Source organism: Zootoca vivipara, chromosome 5, assembly GCF_965207765.1.
Source record: "Zootoca vivipara chromosome 5, rZooViv2.hap1.1, whole genome shotgun sequence".
In the NCBI taxonomy this organism is placed as follows: Eukaryota; Metazoa; Chordata; class Lepidosauria; order Squamata; family Lacertidae; genus Zootoca; species Zootoca vivipara.
The window spans coordinates 76,816,474-76,831,245 of NC_142588.1; the positions used below are offsets into that span (position 1 = coordinate 76,816,474).

The 14,772-nt window shown below is 43.2% G+C and overlaps 2 protein-coding genes across 6 annotated transcripts in view; one reads left to right on the forward strand and one right to left on the reverse strand.

Annotated features, from left to right (window-relative positions):
* VEPH1 (ventricular zone expressed PH domain containing 1) overlaps positions 1–14,772 on the reverse strand; it is a 137,414-nt gene that overhangs the window by 105,332 nt on the left and 17,310 nt on the right. For 3 of the 5 annotated variants that reach the window (XM_060274451.2, XM_088669117.1, XM_088669118.1), the window contains exon 4: positions 14,372–14,549. In XM_060274451.2, coding sequence (XP_060130434.2) covers positions 14,372–14,549 — 178 coding nt within the window. The remainder of the gene's footprint in view (positions 1–14,371; positions 14,550–14,772) is intronic. The other 2 variants (XM_035133536.3, XM_088669119.1) reach the window with 1 other exon arrangement.
* Positions 3,165–9,986, forward strand: PTX3 (pentraxin 3). Its single transcript, XM_035133541.3, has 3 exons — positions 3,165–3,477; positions 3,861–4,403; positions 8,277–9,986. The coding sequence occupies exons 1-3, from the start codon at positions 3,345–3,347 to the stop codon at positions 8,894–8,896; spliced, it is 1,296 nt and encodes a 431-aa protein (XP_034989432.3). The 5' UTR covers positions 3,165–3,344; the 3' UTR covers positions 8,897–9,986.

Here is a 14,772-nt window from a genome sequence, read left to right on the forward strand (position 1 = left end):
ACGCCCCCCCATGGCGCGCCCCCCTGCGCTGCACCAAGCAGGCTTTTTACCGGGAGGCTGGAGGCTCGGCTTGGGAGTCGCAGGGGGGCACGCCGAGTGGCACCCCCCTCCAGGGTGGCACCCGCCTGCGGCACCGAGTGAGGCTTTCTACCGGGAGGCTGGAGGCTCGGCTTTGGAGTTGCGGGGGGGGGCGCTACCCCTCTAGGTAGCACACATGCACACTACATAGAGGGGTAGCGTGCGCCCCACGACTCCAAAGCCGAGCCTCCAGCTCCAGGCTCATGGCAGAAAGCCTGGCGCGGCGCACCCACCGCGCCGAGCGGGCTTTCTACTGGGAGGTTGGAGGCTCTGTGTGGGAGTCGCAAGGGGGGCACATGTGCAGCACAAGCCTCCATCCTCCCAGTAGAAAGCCTTGCTTGGCATGCTACGTAGCAAACATGCGGTGTTACGTAGAGACGCATGCATCGTTACGTAGAGACGCTGTACATGCGCACTACGAGCAACGTCCCGCCCCCGGGTGCACAGCAATTTGCCGCCCCGGGTGACGCAGCGGCTTCCTACGCCGCTGGCCATCTAACCTCTGCTTATAAACCTCCAAGGAAGGAAAGTCCACCACCTCTCATGGGAGTCTGTTCCACTGTCGAACAGCTCTTGCTTTCAGAAAGTTCTTCCTTAGTTGGAAACTCATTTATTGTAACTTGAAGCCATTGGTTCAGGTCCTAGCCTCTGGAGTAGGAGAAAACCAGCTTGCTCCACCTTCCATGGGACAGCCCTTTAGACACTTGAAGAGAAAGTAGCTATCATATCTGCTCTCAGTCTCCTCTCCTCCAGGCTAAACATACCCAACTCCCTCAACTGTTCTTCATAAGGCTCGGTTTCCAGACCCTTGATCATCTGGGTTGCCCTCCTCTGCACGTGATCCAGCTGATCAATATCCTTCTTAAAATTGTATTTGCCTATTCCACAAAAGACTGCACAATGCAGCTTACAGATACACCGAAACCACAGCAAATTCATAAAGAACAAAGTAGGAGGGAATCAATGAACATTTCCACATTTGAAAACCCTGACTGGCAGATCTGGAGGCCAATTCATATGTTAGCTAAATGGCACAGTTTTCTACATAGTTGGAGAATGGCAGTATTTACATGGGCCTGTAATAATGTACGCTGAGCCAAAGCTATGCAGGCTAGAAGTCATGCAACGGCTCAAAAACAGCAGCCTCATATCTTCTGATCCTCTCTCTGCCTTCCAGTACAGTAATGTCTACTGAGCACGTAACTTGTCATCACTACACTGCAAACTTCCAACCCCTCCCCACTTTTTCATTGGTGGCTGCGCCTGCAGGGACAGGAAAATCTTCAGCACAGTAGCATTGTTTTGCATATTTTATTTTACTGAACATTACTGAGAGAGGGCGGGTGGCGGCTTGGGTCTGTATTTTGCATGTGTGTAAACCACACAACTCCTCTCACATCTAGTTCTCCAGCCTCAGCGGAATGAGTCATTAAGGACAATGGGTCATTAATTCCCACTTAAGTCTTTCCATAAGTGCCCCCACATCTGAGACTGTGCACCTTTCTGCAGAAGTGGCTTTAGGTTAGCGCAACCGGTCACAGTGGGTGCCACACTGCAGGGGCAGCTAAAACAATGCTCTAGAATGGAGTTCATCAGGCTGGGTGTGTGTGCCAAATTCTAGTGCTGCACAGGGCACTTCTGAAATTTGAGAGCCCCAAAGCCTGCCACTGCTTTCTAGCAAGGATATCCTGATTCTCATAGAATGGACATGGGTTCTTTTAAAGTTCAGTGGACAAATATATCATACAGGTGACTAAGTATAAACTGGAAGCTGTCACAGACAGTTTCAATCTCTAGAGAAGGCACTCCTCCTTTTACCCTTGAATAGTTCTAGCATAGTGGATCGAATGTTCACTTTGATCATACATTTTGAATTTCTGTTCCTCAAATTCCAGCTTAACCAAGTACATAGATTGAGGGTGCCCTTGAACAAGGGACATCTTAGAGCCTAAGCATTCCACCTGCAAACTAGGTAGCCCTGTGATCCATCTTGCAGAGTTGTTGTGAGTGTCAGCAAAATAAGGGTTATAATCAAAAGCCACCTGCAGGCTACTGTCTAGGTCCAGTAAGGCACCCCAGTGGGTAGATGTCAAGGCTTCCTTGAGCAAATCTTCTCAAGGAAGATCAGCATGCAAAAAAGAATGCTGCTGGCAAGGGTGGTGAGGAGAGGAACACATCCAGCGCCTGGCACTTTGTTAGCAGCAGCCCATCCTAGTTCCCAATTTACCCATGATTTGGGAGCCTGGATAACTCAGTCGGTTAGAACGTGGTGCTGATAACACCAAGGTTGAAGAGTTGATCCCCGTATGGAATAGCAGCATATTCCTGCATTGCAGGGGGTTGGACTAGAATGGTTCTCAGGATCCTTTCCAACTCTAGAATTCTATGATTTCATGATCCTGTGATGGACAGCTGATTGCCAGTCTTAGGGGGGATGCAGAATATGTTCAACTGGTGTTCATGGCTGGAACAACCCAGTCAGATAGGTGGGGTTTAAGTTATTATTACAGTATTATTATTATTATTATTATTATTATTATTATTATTATTATTATCTTTTATACAAGTGAGCAGCTGCAATTTCATTCAGAAAAAGGGGTCTTAGTCCAACCCAATTTATCACTTATAATAATAATAATAATTATTATTATTATTATTATTATTATTATTATTATTTAAATCACTGCATTAAAAAAACCCCAATATACTTCAATTTGGGAAACTTCAAAGTTATGCAAAATCTTTTTTTAAGGGTTGTAACTTTGAATGTACTCTACAATGTTTTCAAACCATAGCTTGAAATTCCAGTCTCTCTTCATTTCAGCAAATTCACAATTTATTTGTTTTCTTGGCTTTTCATCCCTTCAGAATATTTTTAAAGAAAAACTAGTCTCCAAGGAGCTTTGCAATTCATAATAGGAGTTTCCCCCTTTACATGATTCCTCCCTTTACACTGGTAGGTAATCCAGCCACATTTCAAACTTTTAAGGTTCAGGATTGTGCAACCTCCCACCCACCCCCTTCTCCTCCCCACAACTCCCATCCAAAAAAAAAAATTAATAATAACCAGAAGCACTCCGATTACAGCACTAGCACTAGCATTACTCATTCATTCAGGTTCAGGCACTCTCAGAGTATTATTTAAGGGCTTTCTGCAACTCCCTCTCTTAGAATCATCTCTGCTCGGTTTCTTATTAGAGACCTTTTCATTCAGGAACACGCTGAGACTTTCAAGGAAACAGCTGGGGAAATCCTAATTCAAAGAAATGCTTTCCTTTGTGATCCTGTTTTTTGCTCTCTGGTCTCCCTCATCTAGTCAGAACCAGGATGAGTACGATGACCTCTTTTTCTTCAATTTTGACAATGAAGTTGAAAGTGTAATTCCTGCAACGGAAGAAAGTAAGTAGTTCTTTTGCCTATTTCGTCTAAGTCTTGCAAGCTAGCTGTTTCTGTAGCCATCGAAGGAAGGAACATTCAGAGTTCATGTTTCTTATGTTTTCACTGTTGTAAAAGCTGCAGCCAGCTAACAAACAAAAAATAGGTATGGTGATTACAAGACCTTTATAGGTAAAAGAAGGCAGATGCCTCTGTAACCCCACCAGCACTATTTGAACAAGTCATACCCTTGTCTTCCGGGGAAAGAAAGCAGTGGGAAGCTTTGAAGCACACTGAAAACAGTGTGCTCCAAAAGACTTATTTAAAAGACACCTTTGCTTAAGGAAAAAAAGAACCCACTGCACAGAAAGATAGATTTAACAGCCACTGTGTTTATTCTACTCTAGGTATTTCGTGCGATTGCCAGCGAGAACACACAGAATGGGACAAACTCTTCATCATGCTTGAGAACTCCCAGATGAAAGAGAATATGCTGCTCCACTCCCTCGATGAAATCCTTAAGGTGGAGCTGCAAGCACTGAGAGGGGAAATGCTCCAGTTAGTGCAGAAGTTGGCTGGTACGTGCACCACCTCGACAGAGAAAGCTGCTTCCCAAATCGTGAGCCAAGTGGGCCAGATGCTGGCAAAAAACAGCAGGCAAACTGAGGACTTTCCCGGGGTGCCTCATGTATCTGCGGAAGGGAAGATCCTCAAGGAGATTCTGCAGCTGAGCCAAAACATGTCCAGCAGGCTCGGCCACACTGAGCACGCTTGGCAGAGGGGAGCTGAGGTGGATGCGCAGCAGAGGGGCTTTTTGCAGAGAGGCCGATCCAGCGACAAGGCAAGTGGGGGCGGTTCCATCCTGAATTCGCTGTGGCAAGAACTGCAGGAAACCCAAGCTGAACTGAAAGAAGCCCAAAAAAGGACCACACAGCCCTTGTTGCCACTTGGTAAGTTAAACTCTATTGGCGGTGTTAGTTGATAAGTTTCACATCCGTTCCCCAAACAACTGTGTTTAAGCAACTCTTGTTAAATAGCGCCAATCCATGCTTCGTTTATACAAGGGGAAGCATTATTGTGAAGCCTGAGATGAAGGCATATTGTGTGGGAGCAGACTGTGTTTAGCAGATGCCCAGATTGTACAATATGGCAGCCAAAGAACACGAACACACGGCATAAAACCCATTTACAGGATGCCTAACAAGGAGACTATAGCTAGCATAATACTGTACTGGATGGTGCCAAAGGCAACATCGTTTCCTATATTTGACCAACAGAAAGACTCCTGTACTGGTTTACAGCTTACACATTTCCAAGGCCTTAATGTCTTCTTGACTCCTGGCTCCCAGCTACAGACTTCCCCTCATGTTTGCAAGAATAATCCACAAGAAAACCCCTCTTATTCCATTCCATTTCAGTCCCTTCTTTTCCTTCCTCTTCCCATCAACCTACCTGCTGCCTCCTTTGCAGCATTCCTCAGAGGCTATTTATGAACAAACCTTGACCCCGTGAGCTCACTGATTATGTCAACAGGCTATTCATCAATTCTCATGCTTCAGGGCATAAACAGATTCTCCACAGGGGCTCAGGAAGGCGGGAAAGCTTTCACCCTGGGCAGCCCAACTGCATAGCGATCCATCACAAAAATCCCCCTGCAACTTTTCTTTGAAATACCAGCACCACTCAAGTGCTTGGGCAGAAGTCACCATTATGCATGCCATGACTCATGTTACGATGAATAGAATAGCCATTTACATAAAATAGTTTGCAAACTTAGCCTTCTCTGCCCCAATTTACAACCCAAGGGGGATTTTTAAGGCAATACCTAGATGAATACCAATTCCTGAAGTAATCGAGGAAATATTCCATTAAAGGGAAAATCAAGATACTTATAATACTAAGTTAATAGTAAAAGAAAGGATGGCTCCAGCATTCAGAACTAGCCACACAGAACCAGCCTTTACCACAGTTCAAGGTTGCCTGCAGCTCTGTGAGGCAAATGATGCCAACTGTAGATTTTGGTTGGCAGTGCCAATCACTGGCCTCCAAAGCATCAGTTGCCTGTGAAACCGAAACATAAAAGTTTCTTTTGTTTTATTTGACTACAGTGGGACCGAAAAGCAAACAGATGGCTGAATAAACCCATACCATGTGTTGTGCATTCATTAGTCGAAATAGGTAAAATCTCACTGCACAGATATTCCCTTTATACTCATTGATAGAAAGCAGCAGTATGAGAATAAGACTCCTGCACATTCAAGAGAAAGTTTGCAAAGAACTACAGTCAACTTCTTAAATTCAAGAAACAACAAACTATAAGGAAAAAGTGTTTGTTTGTTTTTTAAAGAACAAGATGCATATAAATATAGTGATGGAGAGAGAGAGAGAGAGAGAGAGAGAGAGAGAGAGAGAGAGAGAGAGAGAGAGAGAGAGAGAGAGAGACCACATTTTGGTGGAGGGGTGGGGGTGCAGGGAAAGTACCCTGTAGCACAGACTGGTGCACATTCATTTTCAAAATATAAGGCCAAATTAAAATATAGTGGTTAAAATGCATTTTTGCATGCAACAGTTTCTACTTTGAACAGAGCAATTCCTAAGGACCTCTAAGAAATTCTTATCGGCCCTTTGATTATTTTAACAGGTGAGCTAACAAATGGATATTAACAGCTCCCTTTTCCCTTGATCAACATTCTGAGTTGCTTAAAGATGGAGGCGTCAGACTAACATTTCTTTTGCAAACCTTTGCAGCTGTGAAATAAAAGTGAAACCACTCATTTTTTACTATACTTAAGAGTAACAGTCATAAAGGTATGATCCAGCCAAAGGTAAGCACATGCTTGTGGACTTCAATGGGAAAGTTACGCCACAACTAAATGGCGTGGCTGATGGCGTGCCTGCTTTTTTAAGGGCGATCCTGTATCTCCCCTTCCCTTCTCCTTTGTAACATTTGGTAACGCAAAATATATGACGCAACATCACTTTGCAAGGTTCCTCCCACTCCACTTCATTGGCTGCTGCTTGAGAGGTGGGGGAACTCACAATGCAATGATGTCACACATGTTTCACATTATTAGACATTATAGAGGGGAAAGGAGAAGGAGGGGGAAGATTCGGGATTTCTGTTTTCTACAGCAGCCGCATGTCAGCTGCAATGTGCAGTCCTGGCCTCAAGCCCATAGAAATTAACGGGACGTAAAAACTCTTAACTTTGGCTGGATTCCTTTCTGCATTTTTTCCCAACTGATGAAGTCAGTGTGAAGTCCAGAATAACTCAGCTGAATTCACAGGACCTGCTCTTAATTCACAACAGACTGACTACAGACAGAATTTCGTTCCATATGTTTTGATAGGAGGAGGAAGGAAAGTCGTAATATGATTAAGAACAAGAAGAGTGTATTTTTGAAATACCCCACAGATCCCTCTGGAAATCTTTTCTAAAAGAGTTTTCAACAACTGGTTTTGATTTCTTGTGTATTGTGGATTCCTGCCAGGTTGACTCTTAAGGGGTTTTTCTGATCACACTGTTTCTGGTGTCTTATGAAGCTGGTTTTAATTTTGGTTACCCCTTGATAATAAAGCCAGAAATCCTGCAAATTAAAAAGCCATGTCTCTGCACACAGCTCTGCTCTCTTTAAAGAAGAGTCCCCACAGAATCATGTCCTAATGCCCCACTTCTCAGTGGTCAAAAGGTTGTTAACACACTCAAAGCCAAAAGCACGTGACTGGCCTGGTTATTACAGCTGAGATTTTGAGATGCATTTTAGCTCTAGGAGCTTGACATACAAACATTCATTGCTCATACAAAGCCTAGACAATAATATGTGTGTCCCCCACAAAAAATCCTGTGATATCTTTTCTCCCATATTTATTAGAGCACTTCTATGATTGACCACCATGAGTCCCATAATAGTTGGGGCCAGAATAGCCCTCATTTCGTTTTGAATTTGTTCTTTGGTCACTTATATCCCATCAAATAACATCCAGTTCTTGAGGACTACTTTCAACATTGCAAGGTGCAATGTGGTTTTTGAGGTATTACACTCTTTCTGTGTAATACTACTGTTTATTTGGTGTAATACAAGTAATCCAAAACAGGAAATCACATACAATAAAAGTGTCCTAAACAAAACATCTAATGATGTGCTGATCCTATAAAGGTTTTATGGACACTCGTTTAAAAATAGATCAAAATGTCAAGAACACAATCCACAATTGCAATAAATCTTTTCCATCTTCCACTGTCTGTCCTAAAATCTTGCTTCCTTCTCTTGTGGGTTTTGAGAAGAACCTTTGTTTTGGAAAACGAAAACTTTCGAACTGGAATTTTGGTGGAAATCCATTTTTAAAAAAACCCAAATTCAGTGGTGGAATATATGTCCCTTTTTTTTTTTTTACCAACAAACAGAACTTCATACAAGCAACTCCTGTTTGGATTGGGGTTGCATTCTGGGTCATTCAAGGTCGTAGATATTGACATGTATGGATGGTGCCATTTTGGTTACCTAAGGAATGGCACTCATATACAGTGGTACCTCGGTTTATGAACTTAATCCGTTCCAGAAGTCCGTTCTTAAATTGAAACCGTTCTTAAACCAAGGCACGCTTTCCCTAATGAGGCCTCCTGCCGCCAGTGCCCTTCCACCATTCGGCTTCCGTTCTTAGACCGAGGTAAAGTTCGCAAACCGTGACACTACTTCCGGTTTTGTGGAGTTTGTAAACCATACAGTTCGTAAACAGGGCTGTTCTTAAACCGAGGTCCCACTGTAATTACTTTGGTTGTAACTTAACTGGTTGATGATAACTTCATTCCGTTATTTTTGCAGGTTGTGACATGGCCCTTTTATTCCCAATGCGCTCCAAAAAGATATACGTGAGTGTTCACCCAACTTCCGCAATGATGCTCTACTCCTTTACTGTCTGCACATGGGTTAAAGTGACGGAGATTCTAGACAAAACTATTGTATTCTCCTATGGAACAAAGATAAATCCCCATGAAATTCAGCTGTATCTGAGCAATGATTCAGCTGTTCTTGCTGTAAGCAATGACAACAACAAGGTCATTGCCCAACAGGTCGTCTCTTCTGGACGGTGGATTCACCTCTGTGGCATCTGGAGCACAGTTAATGGAAGCATTTCACTGTGGGTAAATGGAAAGGTGGTGGCTGCCGCCACAGAAACTGCTGAGGACCACATCGTTCCAGATGGTGGGATTTTGAAGATCGGCCAAGAAAAGAATCGCTGCTGTGATGGAGGCAGTCTCGATGAATCTTTAGCTTTCTCTGGGAAAATAACTGGTTTTAATATTTGGGACAGAGTCCTCAGTGGCAAAGAGATAACAAGACAAGCTGGAGAAGAGGCTTGTAACATTCGTGGCAACTTAGTTGGGTGGGGGGTTACAGAGATTCTGCCTCATGGAGGAGCTCAGTATGTTTTTGGGCCCTGAACAGATGCCCTTCAAAAGTCCACGTCAAGACATCAAATGCAGAAAAATCTAGGAAGGGTGAATGTTTAAAGAACTGGTCTTACAAAAGAGCTTCCAAAGGGAAGTTGCTTTAAATCTCAATAGACAAGCAGTGATTGGGGATGGGGGGGATGCTAAATTCACGAGGTGCCACTTCAGCCTAGTCCACACAGGAACCCTTGGATAAGGCTCAGCATGGCAAAAAGCCTGCAAGTGACTGTAGCAGCTACAACTACATCACTCTAATTTTCCTGCTCTCCTCTGTTGTTCTGAGACTAAGAAGAAGAAAAATTGCTGCCAGAGGGAGGGTAAGTAGATGAGTAGCACTGAGAGACAGTTAGAAGATAGCAGACATTATCTGCTGCTAGAACAAGTAGTTACCAAGTCAGTGGGACGCCTTCTCACCACATGGAACCTCATTCTCAGGGGCACAGAAACAGCTGCCGCGAGGAACAATTTAAAATGGCTTCCATATGGCAGCCATACTATGTGCTCTCATGAAGTGTTAGTACTGTAAGCATGCAGCTCTAACCTGAGGTATGGATGAAATGTTGTTTCAACAAGCAAAAGTTAAAACATAATCAAAAGTAGTTTGCGAACATATTCAATAATTATATTGGAATAACAGTCCTTTGTGCAGAAGCTGTTCTCACTCATAGCAAACAGGTGTCATTCATGATAATCCAAGGACAGATTTTGGCTCAGTAACTTTCCATAAGTAAATAAATGGCTGGAGCTCTTTTTCTGCAGAGCTAATATCCTGTCTTCCGGATATCCCCGTTTGTAGATTTTATATTAGTAATGTGAATTTTACAGATGTACCATATAAGAGTATTGAAGTAACATTTGCTATTTTGTTTTCTTTTTTGTTGCAACTGGTATGTACACCTTAATAAAGCTAGTGCCGTGTCCAAGATATTATTTATACTGGAAACCAACATAGCATTCAGATAATTGTAATTTTCTTGTTTGGAATGGATACAGCTGTACTATATTGTAAATTGATTTTGTACTAACATTATTGAAATTATTTTTTATAAAAATGTACTGTAAATAAAAATCCTTTATCAGACTGGTATTTCTTATAATTTTATTCAAGAGGTCTGAATTGCCAAAGCAAGCCCAGCTTTGGAATGGCATGTCTCTTTCCTCTTGTCTTTCTTGTCTATGCAGTCTATGTACAGTTCTCAAATGCCTTGGTTCCCAAACGCCGAAAATCCCAAAGTAAGTTTCGGAAGCCGAATGTCTGAGGCGGTTGTCGGCTATTGTTTCCAGGGGCCCTGCACCTATCAGAAGCTGTGCCTTGGTTTTCAAACATTTCAGAAGTCAAACGGACTTCCGGAATGGATTAAGTTTGGCGCTTTATTTTTCCTATTTATTTTGCTATTTTGTTTTTGAGGCTTTTTTGGTTAATTTGTTGTTGTGACTATGTGGAACCCAGTTAAGCTACTGATTGATTGATTGATTGATTGATTGATTGTGTGACTGTGGAAATGGATAAAAGCCCTCCATCCAAACAATGACTATCGTCCGTGCAGGTAAGAAAAAATTAATTTTTATTTTTATCATCCACAATACTGTCTTATTTATTTTATAGTACAGTACACTGATTATTGCTTTCATTTTATGGAACAATGGTCTCGTTAGATAGTAAAAATTCATGTTAAACTGCTGTTTTAGGGGTTGTTTTAAAAGTCTGGAACGGATTAATCCATTTTGCATTACTTTCTGTGGGAAAGCGTGCCTTGTTTTTGGAACGCTTTGCTTTTGGAATGGACTTCCGGAATGGATTAAGTTTGAGAACCAAGGTACCATTGCCTGCTTCTCTGCATACAGAATAATCTCACAAATGAGTTCATATTCAGGGGCCTGAGAAGTGAGTAATACTCAATGGCCGCTGTCCAAATAAAACTGAGCTAAACTAAGCCAGATGAAATCAAGGCCTGTACTAGATCTTTGGTCATTCCAGCAAAACCTACTGTACTCTATGAGAACTGCAAAAGCTACTTCATGGGAACTAGAACAGCCTTCTAGTACAAAAGGTTGTTTTCTGCTGCTCCAGAGAAGCGGATACGGAGCAATGGATTCAAACTACAAGAAAGAAGATTCCACCTAAACATTAGGAAGAACTTCCTGACAGTAAGAGCTGTTCGGTAGTGGAATTTGCTGCCAAGGAGTGTGGTGGAGTCTCCTTCTTTGGAGGTCTTTAAGCAGAGGCTTGACAGGCATATGTCAAGAATGCTTTGATGGTGTTTCCTGCTTGGCAGGGGGTTGGACTGGAAGCCCTTGTGGTCTCTTCCAACTCTATGATTCTATTATTCTCCAACCTCATGCTCTCCACACCCCACAGCACACAGACCCCACACATACCCCACAGCTGGAATCTTGCACCTAGCATCCATTTGCATACACAAAAATGCAGACAGGTTAGGAACATGTGCACAGAAGCACATTTTTGCATGCACATAGGCCGTCTATGGATTAGGGTGTCTGCTCATTCATGCACATATATTTTTCAAATTCTCCCGCTTTCTTACAAATAATAATAACAACAGAAGGCAGCCTGCTTGTTTCTTAGTTCCTACAGCATCTTTATGAAACTAAACATTCCTTGCAATTTCATCTTAGATGTCCAGAGCAACACCTACTGGTCAAATGATGGAAATGGGGGGGGGGAAGAGAGAGAGAGAAAAAAAATAAAGAAAATAAATGGGATATAAGTTAAATACTACATAGAACTCTTAACTACGTTTAAGTTAATGATAGAGTAATTGCCACACGTAACAAATTGCCACACGTAATAAAAATTGGCGCATAGGAAGTAAGGAATGGCATGAAAGTGGTAGACATATGAGTAAAAAATTTTTACGCACACACTCAGGGGTGTGTAAAAGACATAGGAGTAAATAGTTTTTACACACACTCAGGGTATGCACACAATACCCATTATTATTGTTGTTGTTGTTATTATTATTATTATTATTATTATTATTATTATTATTATTAGAATTTATATACCGCCCTATACCCGGAGGTCTCGGCGGTTTACTCTTTTTTACTCTGGCTTCAGCACATTGCCACCTCTGTTCTTTGAACTCGTGTACACTCCACGTTATCCACAATTATGCACAATCCACTGGTTTCCTCTGAAAATGCTGCATTTTTATGCGGTTTCCCCAAAACTAGTTTCACTCTGACTTCAAAACTGTTTGAGTGGTGAATTTCAGGTGTATATAGTGGAACGATTTCCTGGGGTTGACTCAACACGTTTAGTGCGGTGAGCTGCAGTGTGCTTTTTTTTTTAATAGAAAGAAAGGTGCCAGGACTCACCATGAAGTTGTCACAGAAAGTGCCAACCTTTAAACATTGGGGGCAGGGGGGAGGCGCTGGTACTGCATACCCTTGAGTGCCCCCCCAAAAGCACTGGTGGGATGGAGAAGTACCCCACTTCTCACCCACTGCAATCCTACCAGTGTCTACTCATAAGGACATATTCAATGGTAAGTGGGTTAGGATTGTGTTCATTTTTTAAAAAAGAGGTGGTAATTCTACTCAGCAGAATTATGCCCCCCCCCCCCAAAAAATGCAACTCTGGAATGCCTGTTTGAATTCTCTTGCAGGAGCTCCCTGGTGTGAGATTCTGAGCTATGTAGAAAGTCACTATCTGTTTCGAGCAGAAGGGATGATTTGCAGGCATGGAAGGGGCCAGAAAAGATAACATCTGGAGTTCCTTCCAACTCTTTAACTCTCTGATTCCATAATGCAGCCTTCCCTGACCGTCGTCCACTATGCCCAGCGATTTAGAAGTTGTAGTCCAACACATCTGGAAGACACTGTGTAGTGGAAGGCTGCACACACACACACACACACACACACACACACACACACACACACACACACATAGAATCATAGAGTTGGAAGAGACCACAAGGGGCATCCAGTCCAACCCCCTGCCAAGCAGGAAACACCATCAAAGCATTCCTGACATATGCCTGTCAAGCCTCTGCTTAAAGACCTCCAAAGAAGGAGACTCCACCACACTCCTTGGCAGCAAATTCCACTGTCGAACAGCTCTTACTGTCAGGAAGTTCTTCCTAATGTTTAGGTGGAATCTTCTTTCTTGTAGTTTGAATCCATTGCTCCGTGTCTGCTTCTCTGGAGCAGCAGAAAACAACCTTTCACCCTCCTCTATATGACATCCTTTTATATATTGGAACATGGCTATCATATCACCCCTTAACCTTCTCTTCTCCAGGCTAAACATACCCAGCTCCCTAAGCCGTTCCTCATAAGGCATCGTTTCCAGGCCTTTGACCATTTTGGTTGCCCTCCTCTGGACACGTTCCAGCTTGTCAGTATCCTTCTTGAACTGTGGTGCCCAGAACTGGACACAGTACTCCAGGTGGGGTCTGACCAGAGCAGAATACAGTGGTACTATTACTTCCCTTGATCTAGATGCATAGCCAGTGGGACAGGGAGGCAGCTGCCTCCTCCCCAAATCAATAAAATCCAATAAAAATACACAACAAACTGAGGTTCTTCCCCGCCAACAAAAGGCCTGCCCCCCCTTACAAAGATCCTGGCTACACCATGCATGCACACAAACAATACATTACCCATCATGTTACGTTACATTACTCATCCTGAAGGGGCCCACACATTGACAGGGAAGTGAGACATTGTTTTTGCTCCAATCTCACATCCAATCCTGAAGTTCAAACTCAAGCTGCATCAAGGGCCGAGCCAGGAATCTGCACATTTTGGGGGCAGTAGGGCCAAGAACATGGCCCCATAATCACATGGAGGCCCATGAACATGAGTGCATGAACATGAAATCTAAGGCATGCATTCGGATTGCTGTGTCTGAAACCATGTTGTTGTTTAGTCGTTTAGTTGTGTCCGACTCTTCGTGACCCCATGGACCAGAGCACGCCAGGCACTCCTGTCTTGCACTGCCTCCCGCAGTTTGGTCAAACTAATGTTTGTAGCTTTGAGAACACTGTCCAACCATCTCATCCTCTGTCGTCCCCTTCTCCGTGTGCCCTCAATCTTTCCCAACATCAGGGTCTTTTCCAGGGAGTCTTCTCTTCTCATGAGGTGGCCAAAGTATTGGAGCCTCAGCTTCACGATCTGTCCTTCCAGGGAGCACTCGGGGCTGATTTCCTTCAGAATGGATAGGTTTGATCTTCTTGCAGTCCGTGGGACTCTCAAGAGTCTCCTCCAGCACCATAATTCAAAAGCATCAATTCTTCGGCGATCAGCCTTCGAAGAATTGATGCTTTTGAATTATGGTGCTGGAGGAGACTCTTGAGAAACCATCCTGAAACCATCTGAAACCATCCTGACTGTTAAACTTTAGATTTCATTTATCTATTTAAAAAACCCGCACCACATGTATAGAAAACCTTACAGGACCAAATAGGCAAATCAGAATAGAGGAGTTCTGATATTTCTTACCTTGCAGGACACTTTTTACAATGGTTTCTGTGTGCTCGGCCAGCAGATCTGCTTTGCTAATTGCAGCAAGGGAAAGATAACTCGACATGTTCCTGCACAGTTCTTTGTTACCCCTCTGCAGAAACTTGACTGCGATGGGGACAGCCAACGCCATGATGGGAGGACGGTTATAATTCTGCTGAGGAAAACAGAGGCACCAAAAAAGCAACATTTATTACAAATCATTGAACCGGACTCTGCTTGGGTCCATCAACTAAGACCATGTAGCTTCTCTAGACATGGTCCTTTTAGCACCAGCTTGGGCTTCTCTTGGACTCTCCTTTTAATATTAGCTCCGAAAACTATTGCAGAAAAGCAACAATGGTCCACCTATGTAAAAACTGAAGGAATGGCTTTTCAAG